This window comes from Trachinotus anak, unplaced genomic scaffold (assembly GCF_046630095.1).
Source record: "Trachinotus anak isolate AG129_WGS33_773 ecotype Australia unplaced genomic scaffold, CSIRO_AGI_Tana_v1 ptg000024l, whole genome shotgun sequence".
NCBI lineage: Eukaryota > Metazoa > Chordata > Actinopteri > Carangiformes > Carangidae > Trachinotus > Trachinotus anak.
In genome coordinates this window covers 6,898,457-6,921,875 of record NW_027273875.1, presented here as the reverse complement: position 1 = coordinate 6,921,875, position 23,419 = coordinate 6,898,457, and the positions used below count along the sequence as shown (strand labels likewise).

The window sequence follows — 23,419 nt, the reverse complement described above, 5'->3', positions numbered from 1 at the left end:
TGGATCAAACTGCCAGACCATTTAGAGTAAAAAATGGCTTACAAGGGCACTGCAAATCTACATAAGCCATAAAAGCCATGCCACATTTACACCCTGTTAGGGCTATTCTCTCTTAAAGGGACATGCGCACAGTTTACAAACAGAAGAGGCAAAAAGACTGCCGAGAAAGCACCAGGGTTGGGAAAGTTACTTTCAAAATCTCACCTACTATTGATTTTTGACTGACAGTTTTAAAACATAATAACATAGTGCACTGAGATACTTAAATTTATAAGCCAATCAAGCAATAATTATTTGCAATGTGATCCAGTAATTTGTGCCATAATCAGTCTTTATTTCAGTGCGCGTAAAATGTGTTAGTGTCTGTCTTGCTGTCTTGGTGCTTTACACGAATTGGCCTTTTTTTTTTTTTTTTTTTTAAAAAAGCATGTGATCTGATCTTTTTTTAAAGTAATACCAGACTGGATTAAGTTTTCAACAGTCAGATCACTGTAGCGACTCTACAAGTAATCCATTGTTCCCAACCCTGTAAAGCAGTGAGCGTGGCAGACCAGTCACATGCACACTATGGGAGATGTTAGGCTAGACACGTGAGTACTAACCTTTGGCTCTCTGGCTGCTGGGTACTAAACATCATACAGAATAACAGGCAGCTGCGGGGGGGGGGACTCCAATGAAAGCACCGTTCACGCAGTAAAGTTTCATTTTAGCACAGAGGTGTGTTTTTTTTCCCACTTTAGAACATTTCATTAACAAGAGTCAGATCAGTTGAATATCTTTCAACCTCTCGTGGTCTCTGTTGATTGCAGAAACCTGTCACTCCAACCTGCTCTCCCTCTATAGAAATAATTAATCTGTGAACAATTGGCAGTGAGCAATATATGACCTGTTTTTTTTCACGAATGAAAGATTTTTTTTTTTTTTCAAACATGATACAATGTACTGCGCAAAATGGATATGCGCACATATTGGAAGCATAATGTTGCTGAGGACATGCAAGTTGTTGAGTATACAGCAGAGCAAAAAGCGATGTTTCCCAATGTCATTGTCTTCTTCATTTTCTTGAAACATCATCTGTCACTCAGATTTGCATCTTCAAGCGCGTGACTCTTTCTTCGAGTGTGGCTTATTTCCCAGCAGGGCATCCATCTCAGTAATGGTTTGAGGGGTCATTTGGGATAAAATCTGCAAGAAGGAGGGAGGGACGGAAATTCAGTTAAAAATGTGATCTTCTGTGGTCTGTCAGTTTTACCAACTTCATATTGTGCACAGACTATCTATTGGTTTACACAACTGTAGCTCAGTATGTCATGCAGTATTATTGATGTGGGAGGAAAAAGGGAAAATAAATCTACCCGGAGGGCACCCAGGTTCTCAAGTAGCTGGTCTGTATTAGAAACTCCCAGAAGTACTGAGCTGACTCCCTCACTGCGCAGACACCAGGCTGTAAACAAGAGAGAAAACCAATAGATTATTGATTTATTCACTTCAACAAGTACCAAATGTATTCGAGGAGGAATTCTGATCTAAGATCAGCTGATCATGACAGTAATCCAAAATCAGTACATTTTGGAGTAGACAAGCAAGGATATGAAGTATAAACAACAATAAATTAACATTATTGAATAAACACAAAGATGGAAAAGGTTGTGTAATTCACAAATAAAGACATTGATCAGGAGTAGAGTGGCTTCACACAGGCAGATGGGCACATAGGAAACATTTGTGTGACGCACAAAAGATGTGTTGCCTAACCTCTGTGCATAACAAATCAAAGCACTTTTATCTCAGGGGTTTTTTGGGGGAGTTTTTTCGTATCTGATTCAAGGGTCTAAGGACAGAGGATTTCATATGCCGCACAGATTGTAAAGCCCCTCGAGGCAAATTTGTGCTATTGGGCTATCTAAACATTAATTGACTTGACTGTGTGACTGTGTGTGAGAAATAAGTGACCAAACATTTTGAGTCAGTAGTCTTGTGACTCTGGTGGAACCACAAACACATTTATGATTCGAACAAATGCAAATCTGAGAAAACAGCTCAAACTAATTTCCCAGTCAAGCAACAATATACAAAGACTACGTCTCTGTACATGTTCACTGTATAACCATGCCATTTGCCTGGGTCATACCTATGGCTAACTGTGCAGCAGTGCAGCCCAGTCTGTCTGCCAGTAGATGGAGCTCCTTGATTTTAGCGAGCTGCCTGCGGCCCTCCTCACTGTTCACTCGCTCCTTCAGCCACTGGTATCCCTTCACAGGAGCAAAATGGACAAAAGCATTGGTAAGGCAACATGCAGTACATCTATACTGATTTCACACGACAACATCTCACTGATCAGGGAGAGAATCACACTAGGGCTTGTTTTTTCCAGTGAGAGAGAAATCCCAGAGGAGGAGCAGTCAAATCAAACTGACCTTCATTGCTGCTCTGGAGCACTCTGGTACACCATCACTGTACTTCCCTGTGATTAATCCACAAGCAAGTGGAGACCAGGTCATGGCTCCAACACCTGACAGATTGGAATAAGGGTAGACATTCGAATGAAACAAAATGAAGCTTCAATTCAAAAAATAAAGATAAGTAGAGCTGTGAGACTGTGGATGTCCAACCGATCTTGTGGTAGAGCTCAGGAAGCTGAACCTCCACTTTATCCCTCTGGAAATAGTGATACTCTGCCTGCTCACACACAGGTGGTATCAGGTTGAACTGGCGTGCCACTGAGTACGCCTCCTGGTGCCAAACAGACAGAAGCAAAATGCCATGGTTACCAATCAGCATTTGTGCCATAAGCTGACAGCATTAAAATTGTAAAGAATGGGAGATGAGCATTCACCATGATTTCCATGGCACTCCAGCGCGAGGTTCCCCAGTACATGGCCATACCCTGGTTTATTACGAAGGTCATGGCCCGTACAATCTCTGCAAATCACAGTATAGAACATCATATCTTAATTACACTCTTTCGATTACTTTAATTGATTTTTTCACACATAAAACATATATTACTATAACTATTGCATGATCTCTGGATATCATCAAATAAGAATAATAATTTCAAACATCTGTAACTGACCTTCCATTGGACTGTTGACATCATTTCTGTTGGCAAAAACAATGTCCACATAATCTAGCTGGAGTCTTGATAAGGATCCTCTTAAACCTGTCAGGAACAATAGTCAATTATTAGACGTGATGATCATCAAAAAGAGCAGGAGTCAACAGCCTGGCTCGCGGCTTTGGGAGGCTGCACAGCGGTGCTTTGAGCTAATGGCTAACAGAAGCATGCCAAAATGCTCTCTATGATAATGCTGATGTTTAGCAGTTATAATGCTCACCATGTTTACTATTTTAATTTACACCATGTTAGCATTCCAATTAGCATTAAACACAAAGTACAACTGAGGCTGATAGGAATGTCATTAGTTTTGCAGTAGCCAGAAACCAAAGTAGCTGGGGAGCACCAAAGTCAGTGATTCATCTTCTGGGGGCCGTGAATCTCTGTATGACATTTCACTGAAATCTATCCAATAGTTGTTGAGATATTTCCATCGGGACCAAAGTGGCGGACTGACCGACCCACACTGCCATCCATAGAGCCACACTGCTAGCATGGCTAAAAAGAGCATCTCAGCAACAATTTAACATTTTGACAATATAGATTCCCAAGAAATCATTAGGAAGGTTACAGTTTTTATTTATTTATTTTTTTATTACTTTAAACATTTTACACCATATTTTCTACTTCAAGATTTTTTCAATGTGTGCCAACTTTCCAGACTTGGGTTTGTCTGCAATTTGATTTAGAGGTTAAAGTCACAAATGAAGTGACATAGCTACTGTATGAAGTCCTAATAGAAGCCCTGCCCTTGCATGCCGAGCTGCACGTAGTTCACTCATTACCCAGATGCCTCAAATTAAAAGCCTCACGACAATGACAACATTGAAACAGCCCATTCCACTCTTTGGTAAATGCAACCCAAGGCCATACTACTTACAAAACAAACAAAGAGGATGGAGAAGTGGGGGGCTGATTAAGTGACTGGAGAAACAACAATCCTGAGATGTTCTATGCAACTCATGTCCTACCAGCAATCATAAACAACTGCAGAGGAATATACTTTTTATTCTTTTTCTTTAGCTGTTATGACACATAGTAATTTATTTGATTATAAGGCATGTTGACGTATTTACTGTGACGTGACATGAGGTGGCTTTAACTGAGCGAGACAAAGGTTAAAGGGTCATCAAATGATTCATCATAACTCAGGTCTGTTGAATTATTGCACTCTGGGAGACATTTCATCTACAATAAAAGCACTACACATTCTGATAGAAACTGACTTTGAACCTTAATTCATCTCTCCAGCAAATAAATAGAAATTTAGTGATAAAACACATCTCTGAAGTGACCAGTTTTTGATTATCTTTTGAGCAGTACGATTACTGCAGGACAGAACGAGTGATGAAGTTTCAGGGCCTGGGCCTACCCCTGAACCTTTTTTTTAGTCATTATTCTTTATAAATTTATTCGAGGTACTTAACTATAAAAAAAATGATTCATACTTCACCTTCAATGATGTGCTTTCTGGAGAGTCCTCTCTCCGTCTCTGCTCTGTGGAGTGTTGAAAATACACACGTTTGACACGATCAAAGCAAACAAGGATTCAAATTGAAAAACTGTATAGTCTAGTATATAGTCTTTCAGTGTTATACTTACTGGCCTCCCCAATAGATTTTTGTTGTGATGACAAAACTTGAACGCCTGCAAAGACACATGAGTGTTAGGAGCGTAGTTTTGATATGAAGATAGAATTTGAGTAGAAATATCTTTCTTTTTATTTCCTTATTTCTTCCTCTGATCCTGTATACAGTGCCATTTTTTTCTTTGGCTATGTAAGTAAGTGTAACAGCCAGTTTCACTGTGCTTGCCAGCACCGTTATGGTACATTAAAAAAAATGCTGTATTTATAAACCAGTATTGTGTTCTTTTTAAATTAATCTGACATAACAAATGGTAATGACAGACTACAAAAGCATAATTTAAAGTCCGACTTACTACTTACTTCTGTATTTAATGATATATTTTTCCTACAGAATAAAAATATCTCTAGGATTTCCCACACAAATGAGTGTTTGGCAGTATTGCGAGCTGAGAGTTTATTTTCACATGGTTGCATTTTTGTCCTTTTATAGTCTTTCTGAGGCTAAAGCTCCTTATTTGTCTTAAAAGTATGAAGTTCCCTCGAGATAATTTAACGGTGCATCTATTCCAACAGTGATAAAAACACATGCAATGCAGTGCATTTCAGAAAAGCAAGGGATTGTTCTGGATGATTAAGCTTTCAAAAAATATATTCATGACCTAATATAGAGCTTTTCACAAGCATGTGAGTCAATTTGAAAAAATGAGTAAAATCACCTCCATCCTTTCTTCTTGATTATGTTCCCTAGAGTGATTTCCGCTCTGTGGAGAAGCACATCATCGGCTATGACAGGTTGATGCTAACTTCACATCACTGCACAACAATATTAAAGCACACACTGCAAAACTGCAAACACGTTAAAGAAACCTGAACGCTCTGTTTTGAGCTGCTCATTTGCTCAAGAAGAAGTTGCACTCAGAGGCTATAAAAACACACACAAAAGTACTGATACAAAAACTCCACAGGAAGAAAAGCAGAAGTTTTAATTGGTGCTTGGAGGAGAAAATGAAGTCTGACCTTCCAGAGGCGTACACCTCTGCCGTGTCAAAAAGGTTCACTCCATTCTCATAAGCTAAGGTCATCAGGTTCTCAGCCATCTGAGGGAACACAAAAATTGAGACTGAGAAAGGGAGGTAAATTCCAATTACCCGGAGGTCATCTGTGAAGGGCGCTATGCAAAAAGGATAATACAGCAGAGATACAGACAATATCTCACCAAGCTGCGATGGTTTCAAGGTCTGTGGGACTTTGAAACATTTCTATAATTGAAAACACTGAGATTCACATTCACAGTGGCTGGTATTGGCCACAAAAGCAATAAGAGTGACAGTGCTCGGGAATCGACTTCTCATACAAACAGAGGTACAACAGAGCTCTCACCTCATCAGAGATCTGTGATCCAAATGTCACCCACGTGCCTGAACGAGAGGAGAGACAGAGACGTTTGTTTTGTTTGAGTGGTTGAAACAGAGATGTGTATTTTCCTGCTTTCAAACCAACTCACCTAACCCGAGGCAGGAAACACGTAGGCCTGACTTCCCCAGGTTCCTGCGGAAAAGAAGGATAAAAAAGCGAGCTGTGAGGTTCAGAAATAAATGAAGGAAGAAGAAGACACTATGATGTGTGGGCATTTTGAATATGTTTGCTCACACATCAATCATAGGTGAGATCCCATCTTACTGTACTCTGGTGTGTGTAAATGACAAGCAAAGCAGAAAACAAACCTGAATGATGAGACTTGGTTACCTGATCTCCAGTTCTTCTTAGTAGTGATGGACAGTAGCTGCCATGCAGTCAGTGCAATTTTGAGGTACTTGTACTTTCACCTGTACCATGTTATTTTTCTGCTCCACTACATTTCAGAGTAAAATATTCTTTTTCTCCACTAGAATAATATGACAGCTGATTGCTAGTTACTTTGGGTAACACTTTATTTTAAGTCCCCCTGCCCCTCTTCCCCCCTGCTAGCAATTATTAGCAGTATATAGACATTAAAGGGTAGTTTTAAGGTAGTTGTAAGCAGATATAAGGTCATTTTCACAAATGTTTATTAATTTACAATATTGGCAAGCCATGATAATTTCTATAATCATGTTTATCAAATAATATTTGATATGATTACAACTGTGTTTTACTATATTGTCCTCTACATCTGATTGCGTTACATTGTCTTATAAAAGATTTTATTTACACAAATTAAGATCAGCTTAATAAATATGATACATCGTTACAGATTAAACTCCAATGACTTATGAAGTAGTTAAAAACAGCTCCACCTCAACCAGCTATAATCAAAATGCTGCATACACGTCAGCAGTGGCAGCAGCAGTAAAAATTATAATTATATTATCATATTATTATAATTGTATATAACGATATAACACTCTTTGCATTAGTACTTTTTTATATACCTTTATGTTTGTTCTATCATAAAACTAAAAATACTAAAAATAAAACTAAAAGCACACATTCAATCTTTGAATGGATCACTGACACACAAAGAGAGGAACATAAAATGATTTACAATAAACTGCACTGAATGTAACACAAACCAGATTTTATGCTTAAAACTGAGATATGACCCAAGATAAAACCTTGACTACATGACTTATTTCCCGGATGTGAATCCACCCTCCACAGCAGCTTTTGAGTTCAAGTCTTTCTCACCTGTGGTTAAATTACAGCCTGTGTCTAATTATTTCTGAACAATTGACCTTTTATCCTTCATATGTTAACAGTTCAGTGTATTACACTGGGTCAGCGAAACAGCTGGAGGGAAGCAAGCTCAGCTGAGATCGAATTCAGGCAAAAGCTGCTTTGGTCGGTGCAGTAAACGGCCCAAAACGTTCCATAAGCTGAAGAGGAGCCCGTCACTCAACATGCCACATCTGATTATCCAGACAGCTGAATTTTGAAGGGCGAGTGGGGAGAAGAAGAGAGCTGCATTTCTGACCACAGGAGCATGTACAGCTGAAAATGATGTGGGCTTCGTGCTTGCTCTCCTCCTCCTCCTCCTCCTCCTCCCCTCCTCCATGCGTGCTCTCCCCCATTCTAATTAGCCGGGGAGCCAGCTGGAGAGGCAGCAGAACTGCAGTGCAACTCGCTGCTCGCCGTCTTTTCATCTCCAGCGCCTCTCCCCTCTCTGCCTGTCTGACTGCCTGCGTCCGCCACAAATAGCCAAATGCAGAAAGACAGACTGTCAGAGCATTTAGACTCAGTCGAACGAGTCCTGCTTTTATTTCCTCTGGTCTATTTTTAATGTCTGACCTTAAGCTATTTTTAGATTCCTGCATATGTAAGCATTTGTGTGCCTCTTTGTGTGTGTGTGTGTGTGTGTGTGTGTGTGTGTGAGTGTGTGTGTGTGTATGTGTGTGCTGTGCGGGGGCGTCGGTGTTCATGTGTGCGCTGCGTGTGGGTGTTAAACACATATTGTTTGTGTGATTACTTTAAACTCCGTCAAGATAGCACACAGGTGGAAGGTCAGGGATACTATATAAAGCGAAAATGTTAGTCACTGGGGTTCGATGTAGTTGATTCCTTGTATGGTAATCTGGCTCTTGTTCACTGTTTGTCAACCAATGACAGCTCTGCCTGTTCTCACACTGACAGTCACTTTGAACACTGGGAGTACATATAAATGAGGCACACGGGAGAAAACACACTTCAGAGACTTTTTCTACAGGTTTAAAAAAAAAATCAGTTATTTCAATTTCTTTCCATTGTTTTGTTCTCTTCTGGCAGTTTTTGTGACATCCATCAAATTATACCATTTTGCCTCGACTTCACCTGGGGGAAGTTAAAGGAAATTTTTTTCTAACAACTTTTGACAAGGTTGCACCAATAACAGCATCCGAAAATATTCCCTGCTAGTAAAAAGCAGCTTTAATCAAATTCATGTTGGAAAAAAAAAGAAAAAAAAGAAATTGAAATTCATTATAAAATAGCAGTTATTAGGTCTGAACACATACACCTGCATGATAGCTACTGTATCTTCATGCTGAGAGCAGTTACTGTAAATAACATGACATTTGTTTGTGTCAAACTGGATCCTTATTTTAAAGGATGAAAAATATATTCACTTAAAAAAAAAAAAACAATATTATATTCAGTCTGTATGTTTCTGTGGGGTTATCTTTATTATCATATCACGAATTTCAGGAAAACTGTTTTACGTTTTTAGAAATCATGTGTGAAAATCCTGTTACTAAGCCTGGGGCTATCTTGTAATAATGTGAAATAATCACATTAATGATGCCGAGTGTTTACCACCTTAGTCACACAGGAGTCCACCTTCTTTCAATGTTCCCCTTTTAAAATGGTGCCATGATGAAAAGCAGAAAGGTTACGTGTGGCAAGTACAAAACATGAGTCAGACATAGGAGAATGTCAAGCATCCAGTAGCATCCACAACTGGTGCACAAATCCATGCTCCTTCTCTTTCACTGTGCTTATGCTCCATATGTTTTTTCAAGATGGAAAATAAGCGCATTAAGCTGACAGAACATGTTTGGTTCACACCGTCTATAAGCACATTATGACAGGAGCAAATGAGAAACCAGTGCGCCTAGGTGGGTGAATTCCATGACTGCTGTGCCACATAAAATACCATTTATTATTATTATTATTATTTCTAGCCAATGGAGAATGTCATTGTTTCCGTGTGTGACAACTGGCCGCCCCCTCCCTGCTCGCAACTCCACCGCTCTCTGCAGTGCTGCAGTCTGCTAAATTACTATCAGTGAGTCTGAGGAGACACATGCTCGCTCTTTCCTCTCTCTATCTACCTCATGACAGCCTTCCTCTCTTTCACACACGTACACTATCACATACACACATATGTACGCAGACACCCAGCCTATATTCCATCTGACATGGATTTGGTGAACACTACATGAAAACTGAGATCTATGCTGTGCGAGCGTCAGTGGGGCTGGTCGATGCTTTCTCGTGGATGTTCACGCTTGATGGGAATTACACTGGAACACAGGCACAGATCTACATACGGTCACGCATGAATGCACTCATGAGCAGGGCACACAGAAACACAGATGCTTCTCCATAGCTTTCATAAGTAGGCCTTCCTATGTTTTCCTGTCTATTCTTCCCTCTTACCATAAATCATGAACCTCAAACAAGGTGATTATAGGGACTTCACTGTTCCATACATTATTAATGGAGGAGAGAAAGGAGGCACACAGGTGCTCTGTCATGGTGTAGTCAGCATTTTAACCTATGCTGACATTTACAGTTAGTTTTCACCTGAGACTGGAGGAAGACACTCTATACAGATGGTTAGGTGCAAATGATGGAGTTTTTTTTTCCAGCAGTTGTCATAAAATGCCACACACATGCTGAGCAGGCTGTTCTCCAAAGGGAAGCACACCTAGATATTAATAACACTCACGTCCGTGTGTGTGTGTGTGTGTGTGTGTGTGTGTGTGTGTGCTTATACACGCGTTTTCTGAGCACAAACTGTAGGAAGGCTGTGGACTTTCTGTTCTCGTTTAATAATGCTGCACGCTGTGTTTCAGAGTTTGAAAGGGTCACTTCATCCAAATTACGAGGAAATGTTCTCTCTCGAGTATTTAGCCATGCAGAGATTTCTGCCTCCACATCAATACAGTGGAGGTGAATACAATTTTGTTTGTGGTGCTCACAGCACTGACAAATTCAATTTTTTTTAAAGAAATCAACACCAACATCTATTTTCTATTGTCCTTGTGTCCTTGTTACTCTGGTTTATTCATAGTCTTGTTCACAGTATTTAAAGGGACTATTTCTTCTGTAGAAAGTAGTTTCACTGAAAATATTTTTCACAGTATCAGGGCCACTGTTTCTGATGCTGTTGAATTAAAAATAAACATATTTTTCAATGCTGTGAGCACCCGGAATAAAATTCCCTTCACCTCCATTGTTTTGAGGTAGATGCACAAATTTCAGAGAAATCAGGAGCTGGAGAAATAAACCCAAACTGTCTGCATGGCGGACAGATACGTGAGAAAATGCTGTCTTGTCCGAATCAGCTCCTTAACTCTAAGGGATAAGAACATAGTGTAATTCTGACAGGGTACTAATTCTAGCTTCAGCTATTATTAACGAATTAAGCTAAACAACAGATTGTTCATGTTACATGATGTTTTTTTCATTCAGTTATATTAAAACAGTTAGGAAAATAGGTCTCTCCTAATTATAAAACAGACATGCTGTGAGTGGAACAAATGGAAAAAACAAATAAAAAACACAAAGCCAGACTCACTCACACAAACTCAGCTCCTCTCCTCCAATGTTATGTATCCACTGCTGACACTTTATTAGTGGTCAAGACTCTCCTACTAACTGCATTTGCATGTAATGAAGTGGCACGGCTAAGAGAGTGCACCAGCTGATATTAAAAGTGTGAATATCTTTATAATTGTGTGAAGTGTTTTACTATTCAAAGTCTGGGACTGGACACGAGGATGTGTGTGTAAGACTCCTCTCACTGGCACGGATTTGTGGTTTTGAATGTGACTCGATGGTAAAACAATACAAAAACGCCGAATTACTTTGGATTTTGAGTCATCTCAACATGTTCAGAAGGAGTTCATGAATGAAATTCAGCCTCTGATGAGGTCACTGCACCATGCTGCTACCTGACGACCGGTTTTATGTCTGTTGAGAGAGGCATGAAGATGGATATTAGAATGATACGTCAGTTTCCTGGTCTGCTGCCTCATAAACACAGACCTTGACACCTCAATGAATTTAAAATGATTAAATGCAGTCGCCGAGGTGCTTTGGAGCATCACACTGTGCCTCAGTTTCCCTCTTGTTTCCTTTAATTTAAAACATCCCTAGAGCTACTTTGCCACAGTGAAGTGGTAACATGTAACACTGAGATGCTGATCACACTTTTACAATCCATACAGCTTAAAATGAGACTTTTAAAAGCCACCTGGAATTGGTTAGAATATCCCAACAACCAAAATGAAAAACATAATTTCTTTATGGCATTATTTCTAAATGCAAATACATAGTCCAACTATGAATGCCAAGCCATTCATTGAAACACAACCTTTGTTATCCATCTTATAGATCAAATGTAATTACGTAGATTATCTGTCGGAACAGTCTTATTTTACCATCATTTTAATTTAAATTATATCTATTAGCAGAGCAGAAAAGCTGAGACCTTTTATGACTTTAAAACACTTTAGATATGTAAAGATCTTTGAGTTAGATCATATATTTAATACTTGTTGGGACTTTTCCAGGACCTGTGGAGACTCTTTTCCATTTGTCTGCGCTTTTGCTCTTACATAATGACATGCAGTGATGACTTTGTCTTTGCCAGAAGACAAAATCCGACTTTGACTTTGACTAGACAGTCATATTCAGAGGACGTGACGTGGATTTTCTGGCTCTGATTATGATGCTCGCCGTTCAGAAAGAGCCTGCTTATTGCTGCTGCCATCACACCCATCCACAGGTAAGTATTGACAAATGCAGGCCTCATCAAACAACACTGAGCAGTTACTTCACATGAAGCAGTTATCTGCTTTGTGTACTTTTCTGTGTGCAAGGTTTAAAATTTTGTCTAGGGCTGATGTGATGTGGGTATTTAGCTCCAATGTGCAGCTGCACAAATAACAATGGTACAAACTATTGTTCAGTTTCATTATTTATAACTGTAACATTCAGCAACCCATTGATATATATTAGTAGGTGGCAGATGAAGTATGCAGCCAGATTTTTAGCAGCCAAAAACAGATCATAGTTTGGATATATTCTGGTTATGAGCCAGACTGAAATCTGAAAAGCGAAGATGCAGTCTGGCTTTGTCTCAGATTTGTTGCAGGACCACAGAGTCAAGTTTTAGTGAACTGGAAACTCAACAAAAAGCCAGTGAGAGGAGAGTTTGAGATCCAGGTTGTTGTTCTCCTCCCTGCTACCCAAACCTTTTGTTTCCATGGATTATTAATCATGATAACAATATGAGGTCAAATTACTTAATTATCCTTTGATTATTATTCATGATGACTCCCCTCCGTGAAATGCATATTTTATTACTGTTTGGGATTTATTACACAAGTTACACACATATGGTTTCCACTGGGTTTTATAAACATGAGAGTAGTCTGCTGGCCAGAGTTATGAGGCAACTGTAAAACCACATTGCTTAAAGTAAATAGTCTTAGATCAAATTAACAAACTGAAGCTGTGCAGTGTGTGTGTGTGTGTGTGTGTGTGTGTGTGTGTGTGTGTGTGTATGTGTGTGTGTGTGTGTGTGTGTGTATAAAGGGGTAACTGTAACAACAGGCATACTGTTAGAGTAATAAGGCTGGCGCTGTATCACTGTCCCATGGCACTAAATGACCACAGTATATCTGTAAATCCTGACAGGGCTGTTCATCAATAACAATGACTCCATCATTACTTCATCAGCCGCTGAGAGTTCAGGCTTTCAGAGCTCAGAGCTCACTGTTCAAGAGCGCTCTGCTAGAGAACACAACCTCTCTGCATAGTTCAATGTCAGGACACTTCAACTCCTGATACAAATGCAAATACGTTCCAGCCTCGTTCTCCAGTTAAACATGCAGCTGAATATTCGGTATTATGAATATTACAGTATGTGGTATATCACCATGCACTAGACATTTCTATTTGTTATCTGCTTTAACTACTGATTGTTATGTCATTCCTCTTGAATTAAAACAAGCTGTAGACAGGTTAAGGGGTGAAAGTTCAATCTTGACCTTGACAATAGCAGATTAATCCTAACTCAAGGTCCACCATCAAACTTTTTCCAGAGCTTTCTACCCCATCATACCATCTGAGGAAACTCACACACACAAAAAAAAAAAACTAAAAAAAACTGTCTCTTCAGGACTAGAGGAGACCTACTGGTCCACCCAGGGCCACTGAACTGTTAAGAAACAGTTTCACATTGGAGTTAGATGAGAAGACTGATACCAATCTCACATCTGTCCATTACATCTGAAGCAAACACCTGCAGCTGGTTAGCTTAGCTTAGCATAAAGCCTGGGAAAAAGGGGGAAACAGTTAGCCTGGCTCTGTCCAAAGGAAGCAAAACTCACTAATTAACACATTATGTCTTTCTTTGTTTAATCCTTACAAAAACTAAAGTGTTCAGTCAGCTACTGGCTCCGGCTTTATTCCGCAAGCGTGGCATTGATCATCTCACCTCGCTCACGGCAAGCAAACGAATAAGCTTATTTCCCAAAATGTTGAACTATTCCTTTGACAAATTATGAGCTGAGGCCCCCAGGATGACAGATTTAGAGCAGCAAAAATGGCGTTCATGTGTTATCATCCCTGACCCCCTCCTGTCTCTCCTGCAGTCCTGGAAGTTATTTTATGGCCCCAAACCAGACGATTTGTTAACAATGTTTAACTCTTTATTGGACTCTCTTTCCTGGGTGTTATAATGTTGAATGTTTTATGTGAGTGTGGCTTTCTTTTCCATTTACATGTGCTTCCTCTCACTCAGATGCTGCTGACACAACATGCCCTGCGGCAATTTATGTACAAAAATCCATGAGAAATGTCCACCAGTGGCAGATAAATCTAAGCTGGAAATGAACCTGACCTGCTTATCAGGTTGCTGTTGGTGAAAGGAGAGGGCCTGGTTACCATAGAAACGGCCAATTTGGAGAGTGACAGAACTGCCTGAGTGACTTCTAGACTCACCTCTCCACACGTCCAAAAAAAAACACACCGTCAATGCGGTTTCGAAAAAAAAAAAATTGAAGCTATCCAACATGAACGTAAATTGTAAATCTGGGTTTAATGATGTTCTTATCTAGGTTTGAGCAATTTATTCAGTCATCATCTGGCATCTCTTGTGTGTATCTTGTAGTTTGAAATGTAACTGTCTTTCTCTGCGACAACTTGCTCCAATAGTTTTACAGTTGACAGTGTGATTGTAATCACACAGACACCTGTGTTGAGATGTAATCTATTCGACTCCTCTAACATGAGAAAGACTGAAAAATAATTTGAAATTCATTAACAATTACTCATAAAGAAAAGAAGCTGGTTTTCTATTATAGACATGAACAGGCATTCTCTGTTTTTGCATTAAAGTTTAATGCACCTTTTCATCAAGCTTTTTCTTAAAAATTACACACACACACACACACACACACACACACACACACACACAAAATAGTCATTAATTCAGAAACTTTGATGAAAGAAAGGAGATAAAGGGAGAGATTCCAACAGAGATAGTCGGGGCAGGGGGCGACAGCAGGGGCTCATGGGAGTGATAACTGGCAGCAGGTGCCATTGTCTGTGACCTGCCGGTGAGTGATGAATACCGAGGTTAATGAGATATCAGGGTGGGATTCAAAAACATGCAGTCAAACAGGGCAAACAGAGGTAATGATGGGTGCCATCTGGAAAATGGAATACAGATTGAATTTACTTGCAGTTGTTCACTTCTGCCCTGTTGTGGTATTAATTTGGCCTCAATCAATGTCAAGTCAAGAAATCTGCGACATTCACTCTCCGCACAGACACGCAGACTCATTCATCCAGCATGAGGATGTGATTTATGCACACTCCCGTTTCTTCCTTCCTGACCTCAGTCCGATTGCAACAACAGGGTAAAATGGAGAACGTGTGACCACTGTGCTGCCACAAACACACTCAGTGGCCGGGTGGTAGGGCTTTGAGCGGACTCAGTTGCAGAAGGGACTGATAAGCGACAGCAGTGCTGGCTGATTAGGAAATAAGACAGACAAAAACTACAGGCAATGCCTGGGGTGTTGCCACTGGCAACTGGAGCTGGCCATATGCTATATAGACTTATTGTGCTGCTGCACCCTATTAGTGACACTTTCCCAGAGACAGGAAAGCATCCAGAATAATCCCACCCAATCAGAAGCATGTGTGTGTGTGTGTGGTGGAGATATCTGGGTTTCATCTTGTGCCTCATTCCGTTTTTAAACATCCTATTAAATGAAAACTAAATTGACTGAAGAGAATGGCAGCAATTCAATCAACCTGATTAACAGGAAAACAGGTCATTAAAACTCTCCGGCTAGTTATTGAATTTTGCAGTTGAAATGAAGGAAACAGATGGTATACAGCTATGCTTTTATATGGTCTAATGTTAAGTGCGTGCTGTGTGCTTTTATATGCACAATTATATAAGTATACATTATTTTCCACTGTTCTAAGACATGTGAGACCCATGTGTGTGTGGAGGCTGCATGCACAGCTGTCCTTGTGAAGCTGAAGCTCGAATCCATCGGGGTGAACTGAACATGATTCTGAGACAAAACAACCGAAAGGGGAAAAAGACACAAATGACGATCTTTCTCGCTGTTTGTCTGGTCTGCTTCTCTTCCCTACATTATGACTCAGACATGGTGTGTGCAACAATGGCTTTCTGTGCATAAGATGGTCTGCTGCAACACTATTTTATGAAAATGAAATGCTTTTAAAAGCTCACAAGAAAAGCTGGGTGTCCTGGGGTGATTTTAGGGAAGCTGTTATTGGAGGCAGGCTTTTTATTAATCTGTTGTGAAGAGCAAGAGGCCAGTGGAAAATCTGCATAAAACACCTAAGCCTAAGGCAGATGCTCCTATATGCATTCTGTCTGTTTTACTGCGATAACATTATGTCTGTTTCCTATGGATTATATAAGTATTTTTACATCCATCACAGGAGGCGTTTTTAAGAGTAAATGTCATATTTTTTTTACAATGTACAATGCACTCACTGAGGTGCTGTCATCTTTGCTAATGGGTATGAAGGCAGTCGGCCACATTATATTATAGAATGCATGTTGGTGATGATTCAAGCTAACCTTAAATTCACCTTGCATCTCAGCAAAGAGATTGACATAAACAGAGAAAACCTGGAAGCTAAAGCATCACGATGAGACAATCACCTGCCACTTTGTTTGTGGTGGAGGATTTGCCACTGATGCGCATCATGATAATCTAGTGCCTAGGAGATAATCTGGAGGTCAAAAGGCCTTCATTATCAGAAACCATCCCTCTGATGTGAACTAAGCCTCCTCCACCACCTGAAGCTCCATCTCCTCACCTCCATCACCAGGCCCATACTCACCTGTACTTCATACTGGTGTGGCGCCCGATGGCCTCCTTCATGTGGGCATGGCCCTGTGGAGTCTGACGGGACCCGGGCCCCTCCCTGGTCTTGACTGAGCCTTGGGAGACGTAGTTGCCATTACTCCCTTGTCCACCACCTCCTCCACCTCCTCCACCTCCTCCTCCTCCACTGCCACCACCTCCTCCTCCACCACCGCCCCCAACTCCTCCACTGCTTCCTCCGGGTGGTGGGGCGGTGCGAAGGCCACAAAGTCGGTCCTCGCTGCGACTCTTGAGGTTGTGCTCAGTGCAGGCGAAGGACACCTGCATCCTGACCCTGGTTTCCGGTGCCTCTTATTTTTGAGAGTTGAGGTGGCTGTGGGTGACACCGGTGTGGGGAACCTTCTCAGGGAGTGACACAAACGGTAATGTCTGCAAATTGTCGGTACTGCTTGACACTGCTTCCCGTTGTGCTGTTGTGGCAAAGCAGTGATGCTCATACAAAGGGCTCAGACAGGGCAGGTCAGAGATTTTGGCTGAGAGCTGGAGGGAGCAGGCAGGAGTCCAGCCTCTAACATTACACACACAGAGTTACCGTCTGCTCTGTCTCCTGTCTGGTGATGCAAACCTGGCAAAAGGCTCTTAGAGTTTTCACACTCGCAAGATGCATCAGGGCTGCCCTCCAAAAATCATCAGGAAGCTTGTAAGCTCACAGCAGTCCTCAGACGGATTTGAGGATGTGGCGGTTCTTGGGAAGACCCCAAAACCTCAGTGCAATAGATGCCTCCCCCTCGACAGTGTCAGTCAGTCTGGGCCTTCTCGCACATACATGCACAGGCTCGTATGGCTTATGTTGGGTGGTAGAGCACTTGCCAGCTCGCTGTCTTCTCTTCAGCTGCGGTTAGTTGTGTCGGACTTGAGCCGAGGAGCTCCGGAGTGTGCCGCAGCAATGACACAATCACAGCTACAGGCATCCTCACACCTCGCGTCGAAATAAGGCATTTCTTTCTTTCTTTCTTTTTTTTTTTTGTGTGTTCTTTTTGTCGCAAGGTGGGTGAGGGAAAAACTGTCTCAATTGTTCGCATTCACATTGCCTCGGTCCTAACAGGGTAGATAGACTTGATAGGATGCGAATTCACACAGTCAAACCCCAGCGATGCATCATCGCCCAGCAGCCTCACGCAGCATCAGATTGATGCAAGAGAGAGAAAAGGAGAGAGAGGGAGAGAGAGAGAGAGAAAAGAAGCAGCAACAAATTCAAGAGCAAGCACCGAGCCGGGTTTGTTTTTTTGTTTTTTTTTTTGTGTGTGTGTTACCTTCAGTGTGTGAGGTCGCTCACATACCGGCAGCGGCAGCAGCAACCGTGCAGCAGGTCTCCTGTTATTCGACAGAATCTCACGGTGCACGGATTTGAAAAAAACGCCGGCACAGTGGCCCAAAAAGCGGCTGCAGCGGACATTTCAAGCGCCCGATGATGCCGCCTCTCGGCTCTCCCTCAGCATCATTTTTGTCAGAGTCCGACTTCTTTTTTTTTTTTTTTTTTTTCTTTCCAGAGGCTCCAAAAATGTTCACGACACAAGCTGTGTGGGGGTTTGCAAGATGCTCTCTCTCGCTCGATCTCTCTCTCTCTGTCCCCCTCTCTCTCTCTCTCTCTCTCTCTCTCTCTCTCGGGTGTGATCTCTACATTTTTCATCACACGAGTGTACACACATTTCATCACATCGTCACATCATGTTAGTGCTGCTTATGCGCACTATTGCGTTTGGAAAAAAAGTGAAAGACAAAAAAAAAAAAAAAAAAAAAAAAGATCATCATGCACCATTTTTTTCATATATTAGCAGACAAAATGCCTGTTAGAGCAGTATCCTTTCATTTATAGTCGACGATAAATCGCCAAAGCTCCTTGTTTTTTCACACATGACTCTGCTTCTCCATATGCATGCATCTGTGTTTTTCTACCACACCCAGTTTCCATGGGCAAAACGGTCTTTTTCACTTGCTGTGCTGTGTATCTATATGGACACTCACCAAAATTACACTGAAACACTGTATCATCATCATCATCATCATCACCATAATCATCATCATCATCATCCAAAACAAGGCCGACTCATGACTTCCTTTCAATCACCTCACACCTAAACATAGCATAGCATGACATATCATATCCTTTTGCTTCACATCACATCATATTAAAATGAAGGGGACGTGTCATTTAGTATCCAGGGCCACGATAATAGCTCCTGTAAAGCTGTGTTGACAATGTGAACTGCCACAGCCTCAGAGAAGACTGTCAATCCGGAAAGTTTCAGTCGGTGCTCAAGTGTTTGCTCTGCAATGTCTGTTTCTCACAGCAGGGCCATCTGCAAAGAACCTCACTTATGCAAATAAAAATGCAGACACACACACACACACACACACACACACACACACACACATACACACATACGCATACAAATATTCATCATTTCTGTCAGGTTGTTCTCATGCCCAATGATATCTTGCTTTAGAGCTATCTACAGTTCCAGGAGGAGCTGCCAGAGAGTTGGCAATCAGCTCTTTTTAAAGAGCTATTCAGTGCAAGTTGAGATGGGAAGTTTCCAGCTGTATATGCAGAAAGAAAATGTCAGCGCCACCCACTGTGACACTTTAAAAGAAAAGGCCTAACGATCTCTGCTCCTGTACAAGCACAGAGTACCTCCACACACATTTGGATGTTGCTGCCCAATTGCAGTAAGTTTTACTAAAAAAAATCTTCTTATCATAGTATCCAGGCCTTTATACAATCAGTTTGACTATAGGCTTAATCTTCACCTCCACTAGAAACAATCTCCATCAGCAGTGACACTGACTTGGTCTGCACAATAGTTCCTATAAAACTGACGGCTCAGGATATCACCAACGCTTGGGCGCTTCACTTCACTCTCGCAGACCACCAGCTGCTCCATCTTCAATTCTGTATTGACATGCAACAAAACTGAGCCTCTCTTTAGCTACATCTGTTCACTTTTCCACAAACAAAGATACCGCATTAAACTGAGGTCACAGGAAATGAGAGTCTAGATGACCATCTTCCTTACAGAGAGGCTTTATACAACAGATTGTATAATGTCCTTGAGTCTGCAATCAGACTCGGCTCCAAAGCTCATTACAAAGCATGATTCTCCTACTGGTGATCCTCCATAAACTGTCTACAGTCTAGATAAAACACTCAAGCTCATTTACATAATGCTGGTCTGATCCTATCTGCAACCCAAGTGGCTATGTTTCGTTTAAAAACTGGTAGAAATAAGCGTGAATGTTCTCCAGTAGAACATCTAGCTGGAGTAAGGAAACACAGTGGCACATTGTCATTTTTCTGGTAGCTCGCCGAGATGGTAACAGCTGGTTTTGACTTGCATGTACAAAAGGAAAAACAAAGCATGCTGGGAATTGTTTGTGGTGTACCTCCTCATGAAATGTGCATATGGTTTAAGAAAGCTGAAGGCATTCATCCTCATCATACATTGAAATATCCCCTCAGACATCTTGTTTTTCTTATGGGTTCGGTTCATCTTGAAACGATTCGGCTCCGTATTAAGTCAAAAAGGGGAGAGTCAGAGGACGGTGATGACATGCTTTCAGCAGAATTGCTTTGAGTTAACTCCCTCAAAACTCAGACTCCATCTGACAAACTGTAATACGTCCAACCTTTAAGCTTTATTTCATTGAAGGACGAGATTATGAATTCAGCCCTCATAATCTGTTTGTCACAATTTAAGTGTCTGCCTCACGTTCCCCGATTTGCTCTGTGCTCAGTAGATGAGCGGGTGTGGAAACGTATTGTTTCCAGCAAATCAGGGAGAACGCCGACAAGTTACAAGTCATCTGTTTCAGTTGTGAAGAAGTTTAAAGCTGGTGCATCATCACATTAAATTAACAGCAGCCAACGCATCACACACAGAGGCTGCGGAGACACTAAAGACATTTCACAGCAGAGGAAATTCACAAGAGCCGGTTTCAGTGATGGAAGCAGTGCTGGTACAATCAGATGAATCCCACCCTGCTATGACTTACATGTCCCTCAGTTATCAAATGGATGCTGTTGAGTGCAAATGATGCATTTTTTTTTCTGAAATTGCAAGCGTCACCAGTTCATTCAAACGATGCTCTCTAAACTGCAGATTTTGTTCCTTTTCATGGGCTGTGAATCATTGTGCCACAGGGCTGACTTGTCTGCACGCCAGGATGACACTGCCACCTAGAGGCAGCCTGACTGTAGTCTTAACAGCTGTGTCTGTCTGTTTGGGACACAGGCTGTCAAATTAAATGCCACATTCGGTCATGAAAACCCTGTTTCCTAAAAAAAATTAGGTTTCCATTAGTGACACCAAGACCTAAACCACTGATATTCTCAAATGATGAACACAGTGATGAGACATGCAACACTATGCTGTAAAGCTTCTGTGTTTAAGCTGAAATGTTTTTAGTTTAATTCCAAATTTTTTCAGTGAAAATGGATTCATGGCCACCTTTTCATCCCTCAGCTGGTCACTGCCTCTCCAATCATTCATCATCACTGACCCTGAACTTCTGGCCCACTGATGTCGACCCTGTCAGGCTTTCTTTTAGAGGATGAAAACAGTGGTTGATGTGCGAGTCCCATTTAAGTTTCTGTATCTTGCATTAACATTAGTGATGCTGAACAGCCAGATGTGTCTGCAGTCCAGCCACACTTATTCAGTGCTGCTGTGCTTTGAAATCTCATCAGACGCCTGATATTTCTTTCTAGGTCACTGGTGGAAAAAAAAGAACTGCAAATATATATATATTTTTTTCCACTCATGACTGATGTCTCCACTCACTGCCTTCAATTGCAGCCTTCTTCAAACACTCTAAACTACATTTATGCATTAGTAATATATTAGAAAAATATTAATTATGTTATTCAAATGGATCAGCCACAGATGGCTGAGTGCTCAGGATGGTCTGATATTCTCTGTCTGACCCTCCGCAAATGTCTAGTTTATCCTGTGGCTTCTCCTTCTTAGAGACAGTTGATAATCAAACTGCCTATAAAATCTGCATGTGTCAATATTATGTCTTTATTTTACTGTTTTTATTTGTTCAAATCTGCCTAATCTTTTTTTTTTACGTTATCTCTTTGATGCACAGGTTTAAGAGAAAGATGTTTTGCATCTTCTCTTGCTATTCTCTGATTAGTGACAAGTTATTATCTTGAAAGAATCAACTTACATTGTGATTTTACATCATATCTTTCTCAGGTCATCACATCTGGAGCAAACCCCTCGCTCTCTTTCCCCCCCTCTTTCCGCCTCCTTCCCTCTCACCTGTATGTCATCGCAGAGCGCTCAGCCTCGCACTCGGCCAGGGAGAGGCCACATTCTCTCAGGTAGAGCTCCAGTCGCCGTCGCTCCACCAGCCTGTGCGCCGCCTCCAGGATCTGTGAAGCCAGGGCCTCTGACTCAGTCCTCTGGTCCGAGGTCTTGCTGCTCCGTGCTCCAGATTTGGCCACAATACTCCCCGAGGAGGAGGATGCCTTGGGCTTCTTACTGATGCCATAGAGGTCTTCCACTGAGTATTTCCCTCCCTTCCCTCCTCCACTACCACCACGGCTGGCAAACATTGTTATCTGTGCTCAAATGCAGGAACTGATGAAAATCCTTCTTCCCTTTTGCTCGGTTTTACCTGCTACATCTACTTTAGGTAAAAGCAGCTTCTGAGTTAGAAAGGAAACAACAAGGCAGTGCTATTTTGATAGAGATTCATGAAGATTTGAAACATCCGGCCCGAGGATGTCAGACATCAAACTGCTGGAAACAAGAACTTGAAGCACCTGTAAAATATCAAAAGGTCTTGATTGTTCCTTTGTGGAGTCGAAATCCAAAATAAAACAAAGCCAGTCCTAACATGTCACCAGCAACACCCAGTCACAAACAATGACTCCAGCTGATGTGAGGGGCTTCTTTGAGTAAAAATGGATAGGGAAAGCAATCAGCATCTTTCTCTCTTTATCTCTCAAAGGAGGGACAGTAAGGGATTTGTGCTGAAGCCCCACCAGCTTGCATTTGTTCAGATTAAGAGAGCGCCCGGATGAAGTATCTGTTCTTCTGTGGCTGCCATATAATCTGAATCAGTGGAGGCTGTGAGAGTTCAGCTCTCTGACCTTTTCTCCAGACACTGAGTAGTAATAGGTTTTTTTTTTTCTTCACTTACATGGACAATTGATCAGTTAATCTGCAGGGGCCACGTCCTCAGAGACAACACTCCTGCAGCCTTCCAGCTCCTGTTGGCTCCAACAAAGAGGGAGTGGCATCCTCCCGAAGCTTCAGGCCAGTGCTGAGCGTTATTGTTGGGTTCTTGGTTAATGTGCTAGCCAAACCCCCAGTGCCCGTTTTTCACACAAACCACGAAGAAGCACAGAATGTGTGAACTTTCCACTGGAGGGGAAACCAAACTCTCATACTGCTGATGAAAAGGATGGAGCAGCATCTGAGTGTTAAAATGAAAGGAAATGAAATAAAGAGACAGACTGAAATAATATGGAAACACAGGGGGTTATAGTTCAGAAAAATTATGATACTGATGGAGAGGATTACTTATCTTCGCAACAGTATATGCAAAGAAATCCACCTCCTAATCTGCTAC

General features: G+C 41.4%; 1 protein-coding gene across 2 annotated transcripts; it reads right to left on the bottom strand.

The window, feature by feature from the left end:
* Positions 1-910: 910 nt before the first annotated feature.
* LOC139607797 (voltage-gated potassium channel subunit beta-3-like) lies at positions 911-22,727 on the bottom strand. 2 transcript variants are annotated; one of them, XM_071461013.1, is made up of 14 exons: positions 22,102-22,727; positions 6,211-6,254; positions 6,087-6,124; positions 5,724-5,803; positions 5,423-5,467; positions 4,721-4,765; positions 4,572-4,615; positions 3,077-3,163; positions 2,837-2,922; positions 2,613-2,733; positions 2,418-2,512; positions 2,132-2,252; positions 1,356-1,444; positions 911-1,185 (listed from the first exon to the last, which is right to left on the bottom strand). In XM_071461013.1, exons 1-14 carry the CDS (start codon positions 22,395-22,397, stop codon positions 1,096-1,098), a joined length of 1,281 nt encoding a protein of 426 aa, XP_071317114.1. In that variant the 5' UTR covers positions 22,398-22,727; the 3' UTR covers positions 911-1,095. The 2 variants fall into 2 exon arrangements, with proteins under 2 accessions (XP_071317114.1, XP_071317113.1); XM_071461012.1 differs by lacking the exon at positions 22,102-22,727 and adding an exon at positions 16,791-18,399.
* Positions 22,728-23,419: the final 692 nt, after the last annotated feature.